Source organism: Hippopotamus amphibius, chromosome 5, assembly GCF_030028045.1.
Source record: "Hippopotamus amphibius kiboko isolate mHipAmp2 chromosome 5, mHipAmp2.hap2, whole genome shotgun sequence".
In the NCBI taxonomy this organism is placed as follows: Eukaryota; Metazoa; Chordata; class Mammalia; order Artiodactyla; family Hippopotamidae; genus Hippopotamus; species Hippopotamus amphibius.
In genome coordinates, this window is record NC_080190.1 from 87,800,564 (window position 1) to 87,824,752 (window position 24,189).

At 38.8% G+C, this 24,189-nt stretch overlaps 1 protein-coding gene across 1 annotated transcript; it reads left to right on the forward strand.

The window, feature by feature from the left end:
- The first annotated feature begins 4,210 nt into the window (after positions 1-4,210).
- Positions 4,211-23,702, forward strand: ZNF25 (zinc finger protein 25). The gene is made up of 6 exons (XM_057735441.1): positions 4,211-4,327; positions 6,348-6,461; positions 18,260-18,386; positions 18,686-18,781; positions 20,505-20,568; positions 21,081-23,702. The coding sequence occupies exons 2-6, from the start codon at positions 6,447-6,449 to the stop codon at positions 22,135-22,137; spliced, it is 1,359 nt and encodes a 452-aa protein (XP_057591424.1). The 5' UTR covers positions 4,211-4,327; positions 6,348-6,446; the 3' UTR covers positions 22,138-23,702.
- The last annotated feature ends 487 nt before the right edge of the window (positions 23,703-24,189 follow it).

Below are 24,189 nucleotides of genomic sequence, written 5' to 3' on the forward strand. Positions count from 1 at the left end.
CTTGGTGTTTAGATGGTTATGTTCACCTTTTTTTTTCTTAGTAATTCATTCCTCTGTACAATTATACCATGCACACTTTCCTATAGTTTTTTATTTTTCAATTAAAATTTTTTAAGTAAAAAAAATCCATTCAGATATAAAACTCTGTTATTCCTCTGTCTTCTTTCCTGAATCTTTGGTGAAAGGTGTCAGATCAGGGTGATATCTCCTAGGTGGTCCTCCTCCTTATCTCAGAAGAATAGTTTCAGTCCTGTGGTGTGCAGCTGATACCTGAGCCCAAAGTAAAAATTCACTTTATCTGAAGTCTTCACCAATGGCCCCAAACTGCCGCTTCTCTTGGAATTTACTGACTTCTACAAACTGAAGCCAGACTTTCAGTAAACTTGGGCCAGTCCTGATGCATAGGCAGAAAACATAGTTCAAGAAGATCTAGAAGCTTGGAGAAATGCAGTCAAACTCAAATGCTCTGAAGAGACACCCAAAATCCCTGACAATAAAATGGCCACATGAATAGCATCATTCTACAACTTTATTCTACAATCATTTCCTGGGACCAATCAAATAGAAATCACTGGGGTACGTGGTATGAAGAAAATAAAATTGGGGAAAATTGTATGTGGGGTTTTAGTTAAAGCAGTACATTTGAAAGGGAATGAAATTTGAAATCCTGTAGACAAAATAGTTTCATTTTCGTTTTAATATTTCTTTGATTTCTGGTGATGTTACATATTTTTCATATACTTAGTGACTAATTGTACTTTTTTATAATTAATTTCAATATTTCTAAGACTTGCAATTTTTTTTTTCTTATTTTAACAGCTCTGAAATTGGATCTTGTAATGCATCTTAAAGTAAACGGCATGGCATAGTTTAATTGTCCATATATTTTCTTTCTTAACAGCAGATAGAATATTGAGGCATCTGACAGTCCATTGCATTGTAGTGTCAACTACAATTGGCACTTGCCGTCTACCTCTACAAGGATTAAATCATGTGCTGCTGTCCTTGCTGATTTTCAATAACCCCCGAAAGGAGTTCAGGGTGGAGAGCTGAAATGAGGCACTGTGCTCTGTGAAAAATTGGCAGAACAGGTCTTTAGATCATCAGATATTTTCAGGAGCCAACTTTATGAGCCCAATTCTTGTACCTCTTCATATCTAGAAAAACACTAAAATTCTTCATGGTGATGACTGCTCCTTGCAACTGGCAGTCGCCCGCACGAGAGTAGCAGAAACCTTCTGTAAACAATATGTGCTTGACTGCATGTTTTTCCCTTTCACCAAAACCACATATATACTGATCTTCCCTGCTGCCTCTTGGGAACAGTTTCTCAGAGCTATCTGGGATGCTGTCTCCAGGGCTGCAGTCCTCATTTTGCCCCAAATAAAACTTAACTCGCAACTTTCATGTTGGGCATTTTTTTTAAGTTGACGGTAGATTGAATGACAAGCTGCAACAGGATATTCTTTTTTCATTTTTATTGCATGTTGGAAGTTCATCTTTCAACTGATTTGTAAGAGCAGTTTCTCAAGAGTGTCTCGTAATTATTAAATATATTTTCTCAGGTTGTGTTTTAACTATCTGTCATATCCTTTGTGGTTTCTGCTTTTTGTTTCATGCTATATCAAATTATGTTCTTTAAAATCTCTTATTTATATTCTAAGTAATTGATGGTTTACTTTTTAAATTTACATACTGAATTCATGTACCATTATTAACCTTATTTTCTCAGATCATTAACTGGATCTCCAAACTATCTCCACTGTTTGAAATAACAACTTTAACATATACTCATTTCTTATGTATTTGGATCTGTTTCTGTTCTTCTTTGAAGCCAGAACCAAACTTTTAAATTATGTTTATAATAATATGCATTTCCAACAAAATTTCCTACCTATTCTCTGAGGTTATATATTTCCTGATGAAGTTTAAAATTATTTGTCAAAGAAAACAAAACAAAACTCTCAGGAAAAAAATTGTCATTTTGATTGAAATTGTTTTATAGTTTCTTGTAAGAGTAAATACAAATATTAAAAAAATTGAATTTCCCTGGTTTAAAAAGAGGAAAATATTTTCCTCCCCTCTTAGAGCATTTCCTTGAGAAAACTTGTAACTGAAATCCTTTTCTCTGTCCCTTTGAGATGCATGCAAATCTTTTTAAAAAGTAAATAAACCTCTTGTTAGTTTTACAACCCAGGATTACCTTTCTTAAAGGCCTTGCAGCCCTGTCTTTGAAATGTAAATAAACATCGGGAGGATAGCACCCCATCTCCCTGTGTCTGTGTAAGCTCCTAGGCTCTTGGCTACAAGTTGTAACTACTTGCTTGTCATAGAGATACAAGAAGCTTTACTTTGTATTTAGATAAAGGCAATTAATAGAAATGGCCACCCCAATTACCATGTGAATTTAGGATGAACAACATGCAGTAAACGGTGTTGTCAAGTTCTCTTATCTTAGTACATAGGAAGGGTTGTACTTGATGAGGGTGATGACTTAGAGGGCTGGGACTGGGAAGGTGGGAGGGAGTCGTGGGAGGGAGGGGATATGGGGATATATGTATAAATACAGCTGATTCACTTTGTTGTTCAGCAAAAACTGGCACAACAGTGTAAAGCAATTATATTCCAATAAAGAGCTTAAAAAAATAATAAAAGAAAATTTATTAAAAGAAAGAAAGAAAGAAAGAAAGAAAGGGTTGTATCTACCTAGCTACATAAAAGTTGATACTTCTGTCTGCAAACCCATTAGCAGATTGCCTGGAATGTGCATTTCAGTCTAGTTTAACGCTTAGTTCATTAATAAAATAATTTTTTCTTTTCTCCATTTGTGGAAAGTACTTTCTGGGTTGTCAAGAGACTATTTTTAATCATTTCCACCCACCAGGAAACTGGTGGGTGTGTGTGTGTGTGTACACAGATATGCACACATGTGCACACAAATTTAAATATGTATATATACGAGGGTGAGTCAAAAATTATCCACACTCTGGCTGTAGAATTTATTTTAATTAACTTTTAGAAAAGACAAATACATCATTTCTTGACATAATCTCCTTGCTTTTCAATACACTTTGTCCATCTGTCAACAAGCTTTCGTAGTCCCTCATTAAAAAATGTTTTAGGCTGAGCTGCGAGCCACGAACGCACGACTGTCTTCACTTCATCAGAAGTGAATCTGGCTCCTTCTTAAAATGACTAACACTTGTGCGACCTTCCTTGAACTTTTCTATCCATTCATACACACTTTTTCACAACAAAACACTTTCTCCATACTGCACACAGTCTCCAATAAATAACCAGCACCAGATACACCCTCAGACCACAAAAAACGAATCACTGCACACTGCTCTTCTTTCATGCAAATCACAAGTGGGGCATCCAATTTTGCTCACACTGCAGTTACAAACGATCTGATGTCATACGTTCACACCTGCACAGCACTAACTGGGGAGACAGCCTTGAACAGAAAAGTGCTAAGACAGAGACCAACAGAGGTTTTAACATACGCAGAGTGTGGTTAATTTTTGACTCACCCTCATATTTTCTCTATATGGATTCTACGTTTTTGTTAATTTTATTACAAAAATTTAATATTTTTGTAATTACTTTGCAAGGAAACATTTCCATTGTGGGCACAGAGAAAACTGATGTTATAAAGTTAGATCAGGAAATCAGCATATATTTAGTATATATTCCTTAGTGAAATGATAGTCAAAATATATTATACCATTAGTGTAAATTTTGAGTAAAAATCTCAGAAGTGTGCACCTAACATTAAGCGAGGTTTTTTCCTTTTGTAAAGTGGTATGTGTGCGACTTGTCTTCTGTTTTAGCTTATTCACGTTTTCATCACGTTTCATGTATCATTTGCATGGTTTTGAAACCTAATAATCCTAAAATAAACTCAACTGTTACAGGACGTTATTCTTCTAATGTACTCCTGTGCTTAGTTCCGAAACGATCTTTAAGTTACTATCGACGTTCACCGCACTACCTCAGGGTAGTTTCCTCAAGGCCCCACCCCGGGGGCGGCCAGGTCTAACCCGCCCCTAGTCACCACGGCGAGCAGCAAACACTCAGCCCCGCGAAGCCCACCCTCGTGACGTCACCCAGAGCGGAGGCGCGGGGAGGCTCCTGGGAAGAGCAGCTCCTGCGTGGGGCCCAGAGCCTGCTGCGCATGAGCAATTCCGCCTCCCGGCGGCAGTCGCCATTCTCCTTCTCACGCCCGGGGGGTGGAGAGGACTCAGGAGCCTCGGGTCCGCTCGGCGCCGCGGAGGGCGGGGCCTGGAACCAGCGCGGGCCGCGAGCGGAGGCCGATCCCCTGCAGGTGTGTCGGAGGCCTCTCCGCGGGCGCCGGGCCGCGGGCGGGGGCAGCCGGGTCTCCGCGGCTACGTGAATCGGAGATTCACGGCAGCCGTTGCCCCCCTCTGAGCGCCGGACTGGCTTCCGCGGGGGACTCGGGAGGGGGGCCTGGCGGGAGGCTGGTTGTCCGCAGGCCGGGTCCTTCCCAGAGCCGCGTTTCTCGACCTGCGTGACAGGGGCGGCTGGAGGAGGGCTCGGGCGCCGGGGTTCGCGGGACGGACGCGGACCCCACCCCCGGCACGTCCGGGCTGGCGCGGGGGCGGCGCTGGCGGCTGCGGACGTGGCGTGTAGAGCCTGGGGACCTGGGCTCGCCTCCCCGCCTCCAGCGCCCGCCGGCCAGGGGGCGGGTGGCTCCGGGTACGACTCGGATGCTCATTGCAGAATCGTAAAAGGCTTCAGGGCCGTCTCCTGTGTTGCATAGGGTAGTGCATATAAAGGGTGATAAGGATTCAATAAAGGTGAGCGGCTTTTCTCATGGAAAGGTATGCTGTTCTTTTCATTGTTGCCTCGTTTAATCATCTTAACCCTCATAACCATCCTTTGAATCGGTATTGACCACCTCCATTTTAATAAATACACGTACTAAAGGTTCAGAGATAAATTGGCTTAGCCGTCAGTAGCAGGTGGGATGTAAATTCTGATCTGTTTTACTCTGTATTTCATGCTGTTTCCCACCTTAAAATCCAGTCTTGGGTTGTATTTAATGCAGTGATTGTCCCCGAGCACCCCCGGAGGGTAGTGGACCGAATCTTACCACGTAGTGTTCTATTTTCAAAAATTCTTGAGCTTTCCTTAGAACTCCCGTGTAAAAGGTTAATTAAGGCCCTTCCTGCATTCTCTAACCTGTCTCTATACCCAGACGACTGTTAAACATGTAAATTTAAACCATAGTTGAAACCCTGAATTTTAAGTTTTACTGGAGAAGCTGAGAATCCTATCCAGGCCAGAGGGGAAATGGGACAGACTTTTTTAAAAGATGAAAACTGCGATTTCATCCATGCTCCATATTATGAAGGTGATATCAGGATGCCTCTGATTGGATGGTGTACCTAGGCTTAGTAAGTAGGCGTTTTGTAAGCACCAGGGCAGCTGGAAGTGGTTTCTTCTACATATGAGAAAGACCTTGGCATTATGGCATCTGGTTACCTTTTGTTCCCCATGTGAAGTGCCTGTTTGGGGAATATGGTGCCGAAGTGTTATTTTAGAAGTTATATTTGTGTCACTGTTAACAGATTAGATGGCCATGTCAGAATTCATCAAGGCCTAATTACATTTTACCTTAGGCCCCAGCCCAGGGTTGGAGGGGATAGTGATTTCTGGGGTTCGATTGGATTTGTGGTGCTGAATTGAAGACTTAGAATCAGAATAGTACATGATTGTTTAAAATTACTTAATTCCTTCTCATGTTAAAGATAATAGCATAGAAACTAAGACCGTCACTAGGTATGTTAATAGAGGTTAGCTTAGAACTGAAGCCTCCCTGTCACTAGACCATATTTTAGTCAAAACAAGGTTTTTGGAGAAGTGATTTTGGAGAAACTGAAATTTAGACAAAACATCTTATTTTTGAGAGCTCTGAAGACTTTCTAACCTTGTGGGGTTTATACCATCAATAGGAAAAAATTGTTATGTAACTTAAAAGATTTGCCAGATCAATAGATATTTCTCCTCAACATCATTTGTAATGCCAGCTTAGGTAGGGTTCCATACTTTGGATATATATTATAAACCTTGCTTAACTAATCTGCTAAGTTTTCACTTCTTTGGTGTTATTTAGTAATGGACACATAATTTTCAAAACAGCCAATAGGAAAGAAATGTTTAGATTCAAAACTGTCCCAGATTCATCAAGATTATGTCAGGGTCACCAGTGGACAGATGCGTACTTATTTATCATGGTCCTTCCTATTCCTTGTCATGGCTCAAAGGGACATTTTCCCAGAGCCTTATCTTTTACTAAAATGTTGTATGTAAATTTCTCACAGGTGATTCCTGCCTGCAAGATAAGGTCTCTCATGACTTCTGTCTTCCAGCTTTCCCTGTTCTGACTTCATAGTTTCTATACTTTCCAATAGCAGCAGAAAATGAACAAGTTCCGGGTGAGTCATTTATTTACCTCCTACTTTATTTCCCTCTGTGTGTATGTGTTTTCAGTGAGTTTTATGAAGGAGAGCCCATATATTAAATTAGAAAAATGGAAATTGTTAAAAATCACCTTCAGGGAAAATAGTGTTTGAATACAACAGCAGTTCCGGGGTGTGGTCTGGGAGCCCTAAGACCCTTTCAAGGGGTCCGTGAGGTCAAAACGCAATACCAAGATGCAAATTGCGTTTTACACTGGTGACATTAGCACTGATGGTGTAAAAGCAATAGATTGCTGCCTATCTGGCATAAATCAGGATGAGGACACCAATGACATTGTATTCCTCTGCAATAAAAAAATTGCCACCTTTACTTAAGGATATCCTTGATGAAACAGTAAAAATTATTAATTTGGGACTTCCCTGGTGGTGCAGTGGTTAATAATGTGCCTGCCAGTGCAGGAGACACGGGTTTGATCCCTGGTCCAAGAAGATCCCACAAGCTTTGGAGCAACTAAGCCCATGTGCTACAATTACTGAGCCTGCACTCTAGGGCCCACAAGCCACAACTACTGAAGCCCGTGTGGCACAACTACGGAAGCCTGTGCTCCTAGAGCCTGTGCTCAGCAAGAAAAGCCACTGCAATGAGAAGACCATGCACCACAACGAAGAGTAGTCCCTGTTCACTGTAACTAGAGGAAGCCTGCACGCAGCAGTGAGGACCCAATGCAGCCAAAAAATAAATTAAAAAAATTTAAAAATCATTAATTTTATTAAATCTTGACCCTTGAGTACACATCTTTTTAATATTCAGTGGGATGAAATGGGAAGTTCACATAAAGTACTTCTGCTGCATACTGAAGTATGATGGTTGGCTGTCTTAAGGAAAAGCACTTGTGTGATTGATTTGTGAGCTCACCTAGCTACTTTTTTCCATGGAATATCATTTTTACATGAAAGAGCAACTGGCAGACAAACTATGGTATTCACACGGTATTCAGACATTTTCTCAAAAATAAGTGAAGCAAGCCTGTCATTTCAAGGAAAATAACTGTTGGTATTTGTTGCTAATATTTAAAGTTGAGCCTTCAAGTGAAAATTAGAATGCTGGAAAACTTGTGAAGTTGACCAATGCTAATACTTAAAAAGACTTTTATGATGAGATTGGTAAAGGTATTCACAAATGTCATTTTTTATTATTAAATAATGAAATGTGTCAACATTTGAGTGATATTTCTGATGTATGTGCTCAGAGACAAACTCAAGCAGCTTAAGAGGACGGAGTGTCAGAAGTGAGGGACAGAGAATAAGTTGGTTAGAGAAGGCCACTCCAAAAGGTAATATTTGAGGAATATCTTGAATTAAATGAGAGAGAGCCAGGTAGAAATCTGGAGGAAGAGCATTCTACACAGAAGGAATAGCAAATGCGTACACCCTGAGACATGTTCCAGAAACAATATTTAGGACACTGAAACTAGAGAGAAGTGAACTTAGGGGAGAACAGTAAGAGGTAAGATCTAAGCGGTAGAAGGGAGGACTTTGTAGGACTTTGTAGGCTGTAGAAGACGTTAATTTTGATTTTATTGGTTCATGGAAGTATTTTTTAAAAGTCATGCTTTATGCAGTTAATGTACATAATGTATATGTATAATTTAGGGAATACTGATGAAGTAACACCACTGTATCCCATATCTGGCTCAGGCAGTGAAAATTACTAGTACTTTTGAAGCCCTGTGTGCCCTTTCTTAATCTCATCCCATTACCTAGAGAATAGGAATCCTGAATTCTGTGGTCACCATTTCTTTACTTTTTAAACTTAATTTTTAAAAAGAAAACAGCATATCTAGCAATTAGTTAAATGCCCAACCCCTTGGTAAGTACTTGACGTAGTTTGTCTTACATAATCCCCGCAGCCAACTTTTGAAGTGTTATTATTACCATCCCATAAATTTTCAGTGTGGTCATTATCTATTATTAATTAAAAACCATAGCCTTTGGGCCTGATGGTGGAAAGAAAGAGACTCTAGAAGGAGGGAAAATTTTAACCTATTATATGGTTCTGCTTTGGTCAGTCTTGAACACATTTATATCTTGTATGTGAAAATTTCCTTATCCAGCCTTCATTCAAGGATGGCACATGATGTTTTTCTTACCCTGTGCTCTGTAAATAACTAATTGCTGAATGGTCAGTATGGGGCAAAAGAGATAACTAGTGAGCCTTTTTGTTTTTTGAAGTAATTTTAAGTGCAATCATCACTACCTGCCCTGGGAAAAGTTTACTTTATGCAATAATTGGAATTTTTTAGGCATTTTGGCCAGATTAGAAAATCTTTTTTATTCCTTCTTGCATCTCTCAAGTTCTACTGGCATTAATTTCTGCTGTTTGAAAACATCTTTTATGGTTATTGTTTTTGTTCTGCTTGCTTATTGTTTTAGTGAGGGTCTGCTGGTGGAAAACTCTCAGTTTTCTTTACATGAACTATCCACGAAGAGCTTTTTCACTGTGTATGAAAATATTGGTTGACAGTTCTTACTGTTTAAAACATTGAAAAACATTCACCGTCTTTTACTACTGGTACCATTGAAAATTCACCTATTACCTTGTCAGACCTTTGAAATAGATTTGTCTGTTTTGGGCTCGCTGCTTTCTAAGATATCTTTTACTTTAGTGTGTTTATATGTATATTTCTTTTTATCCTAATGAGATTTATTGTACTTCCTTTGGGTTGAGTATTTGAGTATTTTGAGTATTACATCGTATCACCTTTATTGACTTTGAAGCTTTATTTTTTTGTATTATTTTGTTTACTGCTTAATCTGGAGATTACAACGTGCACCATTAAAATAATGGTGTCTTCAAATACTGTATTTATTCATGAACAGTGTAATAAACTATTATCAATATAATTCCCTTTGTATCCTCCCCACCCTGTGGTCCTTGTTTTACATCTCACTCATACATATGTTTTCAACCCCAAATACTTGTTATTTTTGCTTTAAGCAGTATTAACCTTTTTTAAGAAAAAGTGTGTGTGTGTGTGTGTGTGTAAATAAAACTTTGTATTTTGTACATATCTGCTTTGGGAGCTTTTTATGCCTTCCTACAGGTCTAGGGTTCTCTCTGATATCTTTTCCCTTCAGCTTAAGCAACTCATTTCATTATTTCATGTATTATTTCAGGTGAGAAATTTACAAAGTTGGTCTTTCTGAAAATATATTTCACCTTGATTTTTGAAGGATATTTTGCTGGATATAGAACTTTGTTGAGAATTTTCTTTGTTTCTACATTTTTAGGATGTCTTTGTCTTCTGGCTTCTGTTGTTTCTAATGAGAAGCTGGTCTTCATCTTATTGTTATCCACCTGAATATAATGTGTTTTTTCCTCTGTGCTTAAGATTTTCATTTTATCTTTAGTTTTCAGTAGTTAGACCGTGATGCACATAGGCATGATTTGTTTTGCATTTACCCCTTTTGAAGAATGACACAGATTTATGGGTTGTTGCCTTTTATCTTTTTTTAAAGTTCTTGGAACTCACTCTTCAGATATTTTCTTTGCCTCTTCCTCTTTTTCTTTCTGAACCCCCAGTTACCCAATGTTGAACTATGTACATATTGTCCCAAATGTTTGGGTGCTCTGTTTAGTTTGGGGTGTGTATGTGTGTGTGTGTGTGCGCTTTAGCTTGGATATTTCTGTTAAGCTGACTTTTTTCAAGTTCATGGCATCCTTCTTTTGCTCTGTCAATTCTCTTCATTCATAAGCCCATAAAATCCACTTCTGATATTGTATTATTCAATTCTAAAAATTCCTGTTTTTTTTTCTTTCTCTGCTAAGATTCCCCATTATTTCAGTTATACTCTGTATTTTTTTTTCATTAGGTCGTTTAGTTTTATTGTAATTACTTTAAAGTCCTTATCTGCTAATCCCAACATCTAGGTTAACCTGTATTCCTGTTTCAAAAGGCTCCCTTCTTCAGTATGAATCAAAATTTTCTACTTCTTTGCATGTTTCCTATTTCTTTATTATGTGCTAGACGTTATGTATAAAAGTACAGTAGAGATTGCAGTAAGTAATACCTCCAGAAAAAGGCACATCCCTTCCTCTGTCTGCTTGCTAAGTTAAATATATAGTTGAGCTGGCCCTGGGCTTTGTTTAAATACAGTTCACCATCAGCTTCAGATGACTGAGGGCAGTATCAAGGCTTTCCCTTCAGCAGGGCTTGGGATATAAATACCACCAAAGCTCCATTGATGTGTTTTATAACCTAGCCACGAGCTTCTTTTGGGTGACTGAGGAGTTCTTGCCCTGTAGAGCTTTCAGCACCTGAGACATCTCTTCCTGGCCTGGTGCTCTGCTCCCAGCCTTTGAAGGGTTGTTGCCATGCACTCAGTAAAGGCCCATGGGGGAAAATGGTGAGTATATGTATTTCAGAGCATCCATATAAATTATGGAGCTTTTTTTTGGTTCCAGAAACTGCTTCCCCAACTTAAAATGACTACTTTGAGACATTTGATAGGAAGTAAAAAAGTTCTGCAGATGCTAAGCTTCTGTTTGGGGACCTCTTGAATATGAAGCCGCCACTCAGTCACCAGGTGGTATCAAAAGGCAAATTGGTGTTGACTTGCTTTGTGACCAGGGTTCTTAGGGGTTCTAATACATCATACAGACTATATGCAAACATTAAAAGTTTCTTAAAAATTGAACCAGTTTCCTCTCTGCCCTACTTGCCCCCAAGAATGAAATAAGTTCTGGTTTTCTGTTCTCTTTTGAAATATTTGTCTCTTCTGAATTTTTCCCTTTGTTCACCTTTGGCTTCTCAGATCTCTGACTTTAGAGAACAATTTTCTAGGTTAGGGGCTTGTTCTCATTGTTAAGGTAAGATCAACTTCTCTTTTGCTTCTCTACATTCTATTCAGAATTTGTTTCTTTATCCTTACTTTAGAGATGCTAGCTCTGAGCTGCGTTCTGCTCTGCATTTTTGCCCTGGCTATGAAATTTGAAAGTGCCCTGAAAATTCTAAGCAGAGGTGTAGGACTCATTCCAATTAGTTTCACTTTTTTCTTGGATCTTTACCTCTCAAGTTCTAGCATTTAAGTTAATGTTTGTTGCTTTTGTATAGCTATTTTTAGTGTGTTTTGGGGCATTTGTTTTTGCTTTTATTTTTCTTTTTTAAAATTGAAGTATAGCTGACATTTATTTCTAATTGTAGTAAAATACACATAATGAAATTTACCTTCACAACCAATTTTAAATGTATAGCTCTGTGGCATTAAGAACATTCACATTGCTATACAATTGTCACCATCATCCATCTCCAGAAATCTTTTCATCATCCCAAACTGAAACTCGGCACACATTCACACACTGACTCTACACTCCCCTGTACGTTGGGAACCATCATTCTACTTTCTCTCTCTATGAATTTGACTACTCTAGGTGCCTCATATAAGTAGAATCATACAGTATTTGTCCTGGCTTATTTCACTCAGAACAGTGTCTTCAAGGTTCATCCTTGTTGTAGCATGTCACAGGATTCCTTCCTTTTAGAGGCTGAATAATATTCCATTGTTTGTATATGTTACATTTTGCTTATGTAATATACGTAATTTTGATGGACACCTGGGTTGCTTGTACCTTGTAGCTATTGTCAATAATGCTATTATAAACACTGGTGTACATAATACCTGTTTGTGTCCCTGCTTTGAATTCTTTTGGATACATAACTAGGAGTGGAATTGCTGGATCAGATGGTAAGTCTATGTTTACTTTTTTTGAGGAACTGTCATACTATATTCCATAGTGGCTGGACCATTTAACATTCCCACCAGTAGTTCACAAGGGCTCCAGTTTCTCCACATTCTTGCCAGTATTTGATATTTTCTGATTTTCTTTGTTTTTTGGATCTTCCTTTTTTTTGAGAGTAGTCATCCTAATAGGTGTGAAGTGGTTTTTCTTTTGTGCTGTGTTTTTATTTTTATTTACTTTCTAACTTACAGCAAAATTCACTCTTTTTGAATGTACACTTCAGTGACTTTTGACACATGTGTAAAGACATGTAATCATCACCACAGTCAAGATACAGAACAGTTTAATCACCTCAGAATTTCCTGGGTTCCCTCTAAGTAGTCTCCCCTCACTGATTTCTAGCAATCAGCAACATATTTTTCATCTGTATACTTTTTTAAAATTATTAATTTTTATTTTAAATTTTATTTATTTATGTATTTTATTTTTTATTTTTGGCTGTATTGGGTCTTCGTTGCTGCATGTGGGCTTTCTCTAGTTGTGGCGAGTAGGGGCTACTCTTCATTGGGGTGCGTGGGCTTCTCATTGCAGTGGCTTCTCTTGTTGTGGAGCACAGGCTCTAGATGCACAGGCTTCAGGAGTTCTGGTGCACAGGCTTAGTTGCTCTGTGGCATGTGGGATCTTCCTGGACCAGGGATCAAACCCTTGTCCCCTGCATTGGCAGGTGGATTCTTAACCACTGCGCCACCAGGGAGGTCCCTATTCGTATAGGTTTTTTTTTTTTTTAATGTATTTATTTATTCCATATGTTGGGTCTTCATTGCTGCTCACGGACTTTCTCTAGTTGTGGAGAGCAGGGGCTATGCTTTGTTGCAGTGCACAGACTTTTCATTGCAGTGGCTTCTCTGGTTGAGGAACATGGGCTCTAGGCATGTGGGCTTCAGTAGTTGTGGCACAGGGTCTCAATAGTTGTGGCTCCTGGGCTCTAGAGCGCAGGCTCAGTAGTTGTGGCATACGGGCTTAGTTGCCCACGGCATGTGGGATCTTCCTGGACCAGGGATCGAACCTATGTCACCTGCATTGGCAGGAGGATTCTTAACCACTGTGCCACCAGGGAAGTCCCCCATCTGTATAATTTTGCCTTATTCTAAGTGTTATATAAATTGAATCACATAGTATGAAGTTTTTTGAGACTACCTAGTTTCTTTTAGCATGATGCATCTGAGATTCGATCATGCTGTTGCATATATCAATAGTTCTTTTTTTATTGCTAAATAGTATTCAGTTGTATGTGTGTAACCCACACACCAGTTGAAAAATATTTGAGTTCTTTCTGGGTTTTTTTTTTGGTAATTATAAAAAGAGCTGTTATAAACATTTACATTCAGATGTTTGTGTGTATGCAGATTTTAATTTCTCTTGGGTAAATAGCTAGGCATGTACTTACTGGACCATATGGTACTGTTATAATTAATTTTATAAGAAACTGCCAAACTGTTTTCCTGAGTAGTTTGTATTCTTAACGCAATGTATCAGAGTTCCACTTGCTTCCCATTCTTGTCAGCACTTGGAATTTCAGGTTTTTTTAAAGTCATTTTGATAGGTGTGTATGCTATCCCATTATGGTTTTTTTTCTTTAAGCTCTTAATTGGAGTATAATTGCTTTACACTATTGTGCCAGTTTTCACTGTACAACAAAGTGAATCAGCTGTATTTATACATATGTCCCCATATCCCCTCCCTCTTAGGCCTCCCTCCCGTTCTTCCTATCCCACCCCTCTGTCATCACTCACCATCGAGTTGATCTCTCTGTGTTTTGCAGCAGCTTCCCACTAGCTATCTGTTTCACATTTGGTAGTGTATATATGTCAGTGCTACTCTCTAACTTCATCCCAGCTTCCCCTTCACCCCCCGAATCCATGTCCTCAAGTCCATTCTCTACATCTTCATCTTTAGTCTTGCCCTGTCACTGGGTTCATCCGTACCATTTTTTAGATTCCATATATATGCGTTAGCATACAGTATTTGTTGTTCTCTTTCTGGCTTACTTCACTCTGTATTACAGACTCTAGGTCCATCCACTCACTACAAAAAAACACAACTTCATTCCTTTTTATGGCTGAGTAATATTCCATTGTATATACATGCCACATCTTCTTTATCCATTCATCTGTTGATGGGCATTTAGGTTGTTTCCATGTCCTGGCTATTGTAAATAGTGCTGCAGTGAACATTGTGGTACATGTTTCTTTTGCGATTATGGTTTTCTCAGGGTATATGCCCAGGAGTGGGATTGCTGGATCATATGGTAGTTCTATTTTTAGTGTTTTAAGGAACCTCCATACTGTTTTCCATAGTGGCTGTACCAATTTACATTCCCACCAACAGTGCAGGAGGGTTCCCTTTTCTCTGCATGCTCTCCAGCATTTATTGTTTCTAGATTTTTTTGATGATGCCCATTCTGACTGGTATGAGGTGATACCTCACTGTGGCTTTGACGTGCATGTCTCTAATGATTAGTGATGTTGAGCATCTTTTCATGTGTTTGTTAGCCATCTGCATGTCTTCTTGGGAGAACTGTCTATTTAGGTCATCCCACCCATTTGTGGATTGGGTTATTTGCTTTTTTGGTATTAAGCTGCATGAGCTGCTTGTATATTTTGGAGGTTAATCCTTTGTCAGTTGCTTTGTTGGCAAATATTTTCTCCCATTCTGAGGGTTGTCTTCTTGTCTTGTTTATGGTTTCTTTTGCTGTGCAAAAGCTTTTACGTTTCATTAGGTCCTGTTTGTTTATTCTTGAGTTTATTTCCTTTATTCTAGGAGGTGGGTCAAAAAGGATCTTGCTTTGATGTATGTCATAGAGTGTTCTGCCTATGTTTTCCTCTAAGAGTTTCATAGTGTGTGGCCTTACATTTAGGTCTTTGATCCATTTTGAGTTTATTTTTGTGTCTGGTGTTAGGAAGTGTTCTGATTTCATTCTTTTACATGTTGCTGTCCAATTCTCCCAGCACCACTTATTGAAGAGGCTGTCTTTTCTCCACTGTATATTCTTGCCTCCTTTGTCAAAGATAAGGTGCCCATATGTGCATGGGTTTACCTCTGGGCACTCTATCGTGTTCCATTGATTTATATTTCTGTTTTTGTGCCAGTACCACACTGTCTTGATCACTGTAGCCTTGCAGTATACTTTGAAGTCAGAGAGCCTGATTCCACCAGCTCCGTTTTTCCTTCTCAAGATTGTTTTGGCTATTCAGGGTCTTTTGCATCTCCATACAAATTGTAAGATTTCTTGCTCTAGTTCTGTGAAAAATGCCATTGATAATTTGATAGGGATTGTGTTGAATCTGTACATTGCTTTGGATAGTATAGTCATTTTCACAATATTGATTCTTCCAATGCAAGAACATGGTATGTCCCTCCATCTGTTTGTATTGTCTTTGATTTCTTTCATTAGTGGCTTACAATAAATGCTGGAGAGCATGCAGAGAAAAGGGAACCCTCCTGCACTGTTGGTGGGGATGTAAATTGGTACAGCCACTATGGAAAACAGTATGGAAGTTCCTTAAAACACTAAAAATAGAACTACCATATGATCCAGCAATCCCACTCCTGGGCATATACCCTGAGAAAACCATAATCGCAAAAGAAACATGTACCACAATGTTCACTGCAGCACTATTTACAATAGCTAGGACATGGAAGCAATCTAAATGCCCATCAACAGATGAATGGATAAAGAAGATGTGGCACGTATATACAATGGAATATTACTCAGCCATAAAAAGGAATGAAGTTGTGTTTTTTTGTAGTGAGTGGATGGACCTAGAGTCTGTAATACAGAGTGAAGTAAGCCAGAAAGAGAACAACAAATACTGTATGCTAACGCATATATATGGAATCTAAAAAATGGTACGGATGAACCCAGTGACAGGGCAAGACTAAAGATGCAGATGTAGAGAATGGACTTGAGGACATGGAGTCAGGGGGCGAAGGGGAAGCTGGGATGAAGTTAGAGAGTAACACTGACATATATACACTACCAAATGTGAAACAGATAGCTAGTGGGAAGCTGCTGCAAAACACAGAGAGATCAACTCGATGGTGGGTGATGACAGAGGGGTGGGATAGGAAGGATGGGAGGGAGGCCTAAGAGGGAGGGGATATGGGGACATATGTATAAATACAGCTGATTCACTTTGTTGTACAGTGAAAACTGGCACAACAGTGTAAAGCAATTATACTCCAATAAAGAGCTTAAAATTTTCCAAAAAAATAAAAAGCGCTTAAAAAATGTTTATCATTTTGAGGAAGTTTCCTTCTATGTTTAGTTTACTGAGTGTTTTCATCATGAAAGTGTGTTGAATTTTGTCAAATGCTTTTTGTGCATCAGTTAAAATGATCTACTTTTTCCCCTTTGCTCTGTTAATTTAACTTATTGACTTTCATATGTTGAACCACTCTTGCATGCCTGGGATCAATCACACAAGGTCATGGTGTAGATTATAATCTATGTTTTATGTTGTTGGATTTGGTTTACTAGTAATTTGTTAAAAGTTTTCATCTTTCTTATTCATAAAAGACATTTTAAGTCTTTATTGGGTAGAATGCTTATCTCCACTTCATTTAATTCTTTTTCTGAGATTTTGTCTTGTTTTGTTTGGAACATGTTCTTCTGTATCCTCCTTTTGCCTAGTTCTCTGTTCTTATTTCTATGCATTTGGCAGGTTGATTACATCTCCCAATCTTAGAGAAGTAGTCTTACGTGGGAGATGGTCTGTGGGGCCCAGCAGCATACTCCCCTCTGATCACCAGAGCTGTAAGCTCTAGGGCTTCCCTATATGTGGGCTACATGAATCCTTCCTTGTTGTGGTGCTGACTGTTGTGAGCACACTGGCAGGCAGGGCTGACCCTCAGCCCTGTGGGAAGCCAGGCCCTGCCTTATGCAGTGGCTCCTGGCCCACTGTTGGGAGGGCTGGGTCCCTGGCTGGCTGACTGCACGGCCTGTGGGTTGCCTGGACTGGGACCGGTCGTGGCTGCCTGCATGGCCTGAAGTGTCCTGGGATTGGAGATGACCCACTGGTAGGCAGGTAAGCCTCCAGCACTAATAGGCTGGAGGGAGGACCCCAAAGTGGTGCTTGTTAGCACCAGTGTCCTCATGGTAGAACAAACTCCCCAAATGGCTGCTGCCAGTATCTGTGTCTCCAGGAGGGGTTCCAGTGGCCTCCTGCCTCTCTAGGAGGCTCTCCAAGATCAGCAGGTGGGTCTGAGCCAGGCTTCTTTCAAATTACTGCCTCTGTACTGTGACTTGGAGTGTGTGAGATTTTGCATGCACTCTTTAAGAGTGGAGTCTCTGTTTTCTACAGGCCCACAGGCCTTCAAAGCCAGATGTTCTGGGGGTTTGTCTTCTCGGTGCAGGACCCCCAGGCAGGGGAGCCCAGTGTGGGACTCAGATCCCTCACTCTTTGGGGAGAACCTCTACTATTTTGATTATCCTCCCATTTGTGGGTCACCTACTTGGGGGGTGTGGGTCTTGGCTATACTGTGTGTCTGCCCCTCTCACCCCTCTCATTGTGGTTCCTTCTTTATGTCTTTAGTTGTGGGGAATCTTTTCTGCTGCTCTTCAGATCGTTTTCAGAGGTAGTTGCTCTGTGAACAGTTGTAATTTCAGTGTGCCTGTGGGAGGAGGTGAGCTCAGAGTCTTCCTTCTCCATCTTGGCCATTCTTTGTGAACATCTTTTATCTGTACTTACTTCTGTCATAGCACCTGCTATGCATATTGCATTTAAGAATTTAATCTTTGCCTCCCTGTCAGAATGTAAGCTCCCTGATGACAAGAATAGTTGCTTTCATTCATCTTTGTATCTCCAGCAGAGTTCAAGGCATGGAGTGATATCTCAGTAAATATATACTGAACAAACATTTTATATATATGTAAAGCAGGGTACAGAGTAGCAGTATGTCTTAACTCTCCAGACCAAATTCTATAATTAGCACATTAACAGCTAGTTTACATGTCTTTTTGATGGTACACTATTTTGATCACTTCAGTTTGAATTGCAATATGTTGTTTCAGGGACCAGTAACATTCAAGGATGTTACTGTGGAATTCACCCAGGAGGAGTGGCAATTGCTGGACGCTGCTCAGAGGACCCTGTATAGGGAAGTGATGCAGGAGAACTATCGTCACCTCATCTCAGTGGGTGAGGACATCTTCCCCATCTGTAACTCCCACTGGTTTGCATTTCCTTTCTCAGTTACTGGAATTTGTAAGTCCCCTGTAGGGCTGAATATTAGCTTTGTTTTAGGGGTCAAAGTTGATGAATCCATTTTGGGTACCAAAACAGTATTTGTGTCCCCATGCACTTCAGTGATAGAATTTAAATTTGCCAAGCCTATGTGGGACCTTCACTGTTCTGCTCTTAAACCGCACTTCCTCATCCTTCAGAGTTGCTGTATTCCAAGCAATTTGTATTGTTTTCTTTATCTTTTCTGTTAATAGGTTATTGTGTGAATAAGCCAAATGCAATCTTCAAGTTGAGGCAAGGAAAAGAGCCATGGATATTAGAAGTAGAATTTCCACGTCGGAACTACCCTGGTAAGTTAGAAATTACAACCTGTGTAATTAATGAGGGGGTTGGTGCCTTTGACTTTTGCAATATTTTTTTTCAGGAATCTCCTTTTTAAATGCCCTATATATTTGGAAGTGATACTTGATATGCATATGTAAGCAACATAAATCACACCTTCAGTTTTCATTCTCTCCATCTAAATTCCCTCTTTTGCTTGACATTTTTTAGATAGGTTTACTTCTCTTTCCTATATACTAACTTTGACTTAAACTTTCATTTTGTCTTTTGTCTAGAATTCCCAGTTACTCCTTGCCATTAAAATATGCAGTTATAATCTTAAAGTGTTTAGAAATCTGTCTTTAAATTTTTTCAAATGCCGTTTTCCTCCTTTCATTAACAACAGAATGCCTTAGTTTTTTCAGCACCCATTTTAAGTTCCTGTTCTCTAAGAAACTCTCAAATCAGATTACAAATCATTATGCCTTTCATCACTTATGAGGTGATACAAAATACACCTAATTTTCTGTCAAGAACTAGTCTGGCCCTTTATTGTCTACTGCATCTTATTTTGCCTTGTGGTCCCAAAACGTGCTAATCTTCATTTCATCTGCTCTCTTCAGTGTTTTTCATACATAAAATCTTATTTCATGAGTATTCAAGTTAACCTTTCACACGTCCCTATCAAGTAAGTTTTTTTTATGTTTTCCCCACAAATGCCATGAAATTCTAACCCTCAGCCTCTGCTCATAATCTTTCCCTTTTTTTCAGGCATTTAAAGATGAATAAATGTGAAGGTCCATAAAGACTCTAGAACAATGTTGAATCATTACTCTTAAAGATCATGTAGCAAATTGAAGCAGAGATATAGGAGCTAAGCTATGAAAGCAGAATAAGACTAGTGTTGAGTCATAGGTGACACTGCTTGGAGTTGCATTATTTAGTGGTCAGCATTGAAAACCTCTGGTGCAAAAAGAAAAAGAAAGAAAACCTCTGGTGCTATACTTGGTAATTCATTCTGTTCTAAGGATGGCTTACACCCTGCTTCTTTTTTGTCTTTTGGGGTTTTTTTTTCTTTCTTTTTTTTTTTTTTTTACCCTGCTTCTTTTTAATCTTTCCTTTCGGATGTATGTGTTTCTGGGTCTTCTGAGCCAGCAAAAATTAAGCTAACTAGATAGGAATTTTCTGCTAAACATTTGGAAATGGATGTTCTGAGACAGTCGCATTAGTTTTGACATCTACATTGTTGTGTATGGATAAAGAGGAAGTCTATAGTCTACTAATTACTAGAAATCCTTACACAGTAAACTAGGTTCTAGTGGGTAAAGACCTATACTTTAGCTCCTTCATCCAATTGAATCTTTCCTCTGACATTTCCAGTGAACACAGTTGTCTACTAATTTTTCTTATCACCCTGCTTACTATTCATTGCCCTTAATGGACTCACAGCATTCTCAGTGAATCTCATATTCCTGTTCAGCAGCACTTTGTATCTTTTGTTCTCTGCTCCCTCCAAGTTTATAAGGTCATATTTGTAGTGTGAAAGGTACTTGGGTTTATAACCAGGTCCATTCCCCTCTGCTGTAGCAGCTTTTATTGTTTTTATGTTTTTTCTAAACCACTGAGATATAGGAAGTTTGCACTTGAGAGTTCCTTTATTTGAGGATATTGGCCTGAAGCCTTAGAATCTACCCTATGACCAAAATAATGTGTTAATATTTATACAGTGTTAAATTTTGTATTCCTTTGTAGAAGACCTATGGAATTCTCATGACCAAGGAGCAAGATACCAGGAAAGCCAAGCTGAAAATTCAAGGCAAGTTCAAGAATTCAGTTTTGAGTTTAGAAGCTTTGTATGAAAGCATCTTGATGGGGGTACTAGAAGTGGGAGGGCACTAGTTAATAATAAATGTGCGAAAACTAACACTGAAGCAAATTCCAAAGAGCATAATCCAAATGGGAAGGCCCTCTTTCATAATAGAGACCTTTTATATAATTCAAGATCAGGAGATTAAGTCTTTGAAACAGTCTTTTGATTCTTATTTACACAATAAGGGAGGCTTTATTACACAAAGTGGAGTTCAGGCAGTTGAGAGACCTGGTGAATATAATGCAAGGCAAGTTCCTTCGACCAGATGTTAAACCATAATGTATGTCAACATAGAGTATTCACAATGGAGAAACCCTGTGAATCTAACAAATATTGGAAAAATCTCTAGAAATTGGTTCTCAGAGTTACTTGGAAAATATACGCAGCAGACACCCCCCCCCCCCCCCCCCGCCGCAAAAATGCCGTATACATTAATGAATTTGGAAATTTCTCTCTAGGAATGGAGAACTCACAAAACATCAGAAAACTCATACCAGTGAGAAAGCCTATAAATGTAATGAATGTGGAAAGTCCTTCTGCCAGAAGTCTTTCCTCACGGTACATCAGCATACTCATTCAAACGACAAGCCCAGTGAACATGGGAAGTCTGTCTCTCGGAATGGAGATCTCACAAGACAACAGAAAACTCCTACCAGAGAGAAGACCTATGAATGTAAAGAATGTAAGAAAACCTTCTACCACCTGTCATCTCTCAGTAGACATTTGAGAACTCATGCTGGAGAGAAACCCTACGAATGTAATCAGTGTGAGAAATCCTTCTACCAGAAGCCACATCTCATGGAACATCAGAAAACACACACGGGAGAGAAACCCTATGAATGTACTGAATGTGGGAAGTTCTTCTACGTTAAGGCATACCTCGTGGTACATCAGAAAACACACACAGGGGAGAAACCATATGAATGTAAGGAATGTAGGAAATCCTTTTCCCAGAAATCACACCTCACAGTACATCAGAGAACACATACAGGGGAGAAACCCTATAAATGTAAGGAATGTGGGAAATTCTTCTCTAGAAACTCACACCTCAAAACTCATCAGAGAACTCACACCGGAGAGAAACCCTATGAATGTAAGGAATGTGGGAAATGCTTCTACCAGAAATCAGCCCTAACAGTACATCAGCGAACTCACACAGGGGAGAAACCCTTTGAATGTAATAAATGTGGAAAAAACTTTTACTATAAATCAGACCTCACTAAACATCAGAGAAAACACACAGGGGAGAAGCCCTATGAATGTAATGAATGTGGTAAATCTTTCTCTGTGAATTCAGTCCTTAGATTACATCAAAGGACTCACACAGGAGAGAAACCCTATGAATGTAAGGAATGTGGGAAATCCTTCTCTCAGAAGTCACATTTTGTCATACATCAGAGAAAACACACAGGAGAGAAACCCTATGAATGTCAGGAGTGTAAGGAAACTTTTTTCCAGAAATCAAAACTCACTGCACATCAGAAGACACATAAAGAAGGGAAAAGCTTAGTATAAATTGGAAAATTCTTATGTCTGAATTTATTCTTCAGAATAATCAGATAATCACACAAGACAAAAACCTAATGAAATGTCATTAATATAGGAAAATTTCTTCCACAGCCTTTCATCATGGAGAGAAATTCTATAAATCTGTTAGGGAGAAATTTTTACCATATGTCAGACTTTTACTAAATATCAGACAACATAGATTGTAGAAACACTACAAATTGTAAAACACAAGGGAAGCCTCTCTTTCAGAAGTCATACTTTATTGTACAATATAGAAGTGCTACAAGAGAAATTCTATAAGTAAAATGAATGTCAGGAGATATGTCAGAGTAGCCACCATTTAGACACCCGAAAGCTTACATGAGTGAGAAATTCCTGTCAGTGTTGTGAGCATTTGGAAATCTTTTTGTACTAGTTGACCTTGTATTAGAACACTCTGAAAGGGCATAATCACGAAGGTTGCAGCACACATGGAAGGCTTTATCATGCAGTGAGGTTTTTTTGAATGTCAGGTCAGTGATGTAAAGTATAGAACCTTTTTAAGTATTTTAAATATGTGAAAGCTTTTTAATGAAAATTCTAAGAGAATCTGTACTGAGGGAAACATACTAGAAGTCATGTTGCAGAAATCTGATTACAAGGTTGTTGTTTTTCTTTTAAAGAAACCTGCAAATGTCTAGATATATGAAGCTTTTTAAAAAGCACAAATAAATTGAATAACCAGGTGACATCATTAAACACAGGTGAAGAGTTCTTTAGTGTGTAGGACTTATGTGTGAATGTCAGTGTGCTACAGAACATGGACTGTGGGTCTCCAATTGCATGTGAACCCATCCATAACTGTACATAGGGAAATATGTAGCCTTATTTAGTTCAGTAACTTTTATGTAGATGAAGATATCTTCATTAAGTCTCAGCAGTGATGCCTGTTAATAAAATGTGTATTTTAATGTAATATTCTTTTAAAATCATAATATATTTTTTCCTCCTGTTTCTGAAGATATGGATTTTACTGAACTAATCCTTCAGAAAGAAGATAAAAATGTTTTTGTAAAATTTTCAACTCTCTTATGGTCAGCCAGATTTTACATTAGGGATACATTTATTTATAGGAAAAACCTAAGTTCATTTTTGAAAACAGCTGAAAACACCCTACACAATAAAAGAATAATGCTGTGTAAAGAAATAGCTGTCTTAGTGTTGTTTTAGCAGGTTGCAGAACTGTCTGAATTTCTATTTTTTATGAAAGTCCTAAATGTTCTTCAGTACCTTTTACTTCCTAGTAGAAGCAACATGACGTAGAGGTTAAGAGTGTGGACTCTTGGACTCCTACTGCCCAGGCTCAGTTTCCAGCATGGGGCATGTACTTAACCTCTCTGTGCCTCAGTTTCCTTTTCTATAAAAAAAAAGTGATAAAATGTTAGGATTGCTTTGAGATGTAAATGAGTTAATATTTTTAAAGCACTTAGAATAGTGTCTGAGACACAGGAAGAGCTATATGTTAGCTACTATCATCATTATAATTTGTATTTCTTGAATTATGCTGCAAAATAAAAGTTTGGCTACCAGCATTCATCCTTCACTTTATTGCTGTAGTGCGTTGGTTTGGTTTGGTTGTACATTTTTCCACAAGTGATCCATATCTGGCCCACTGCCTGCAATGTTTTAGACTTCTAAATAGTTGAAAAATTAAAGAATATCTTGTGATGTGAAAATTGTATGATATTCAAACTTGTGTCTATAAATACAAATTTTATTAGAACCCCCCTCAAAAAGAAAAACAAAAAAACCCACCATTTGTTTCTGTTTTGCCGGTGGCTGTTTTCACATTACAGTAGCAGAGTTGAGTAGTCTGAAGAAGACCATATGCCCCACAGAGCCTAAGATAGTTACTGTCTGGTGCTTTTCAAATATAAGTTTTCTTAGAGCTGAAAGCATCACAGCCAACACAGAGGTATACTTTTATATATGGCATGTGTTTCAGAAATGATGCATATAGCAATTTGTGGGTAGGTGGAGCTTTTTTGCAATATATTATGTGCATTATATTTATATGTT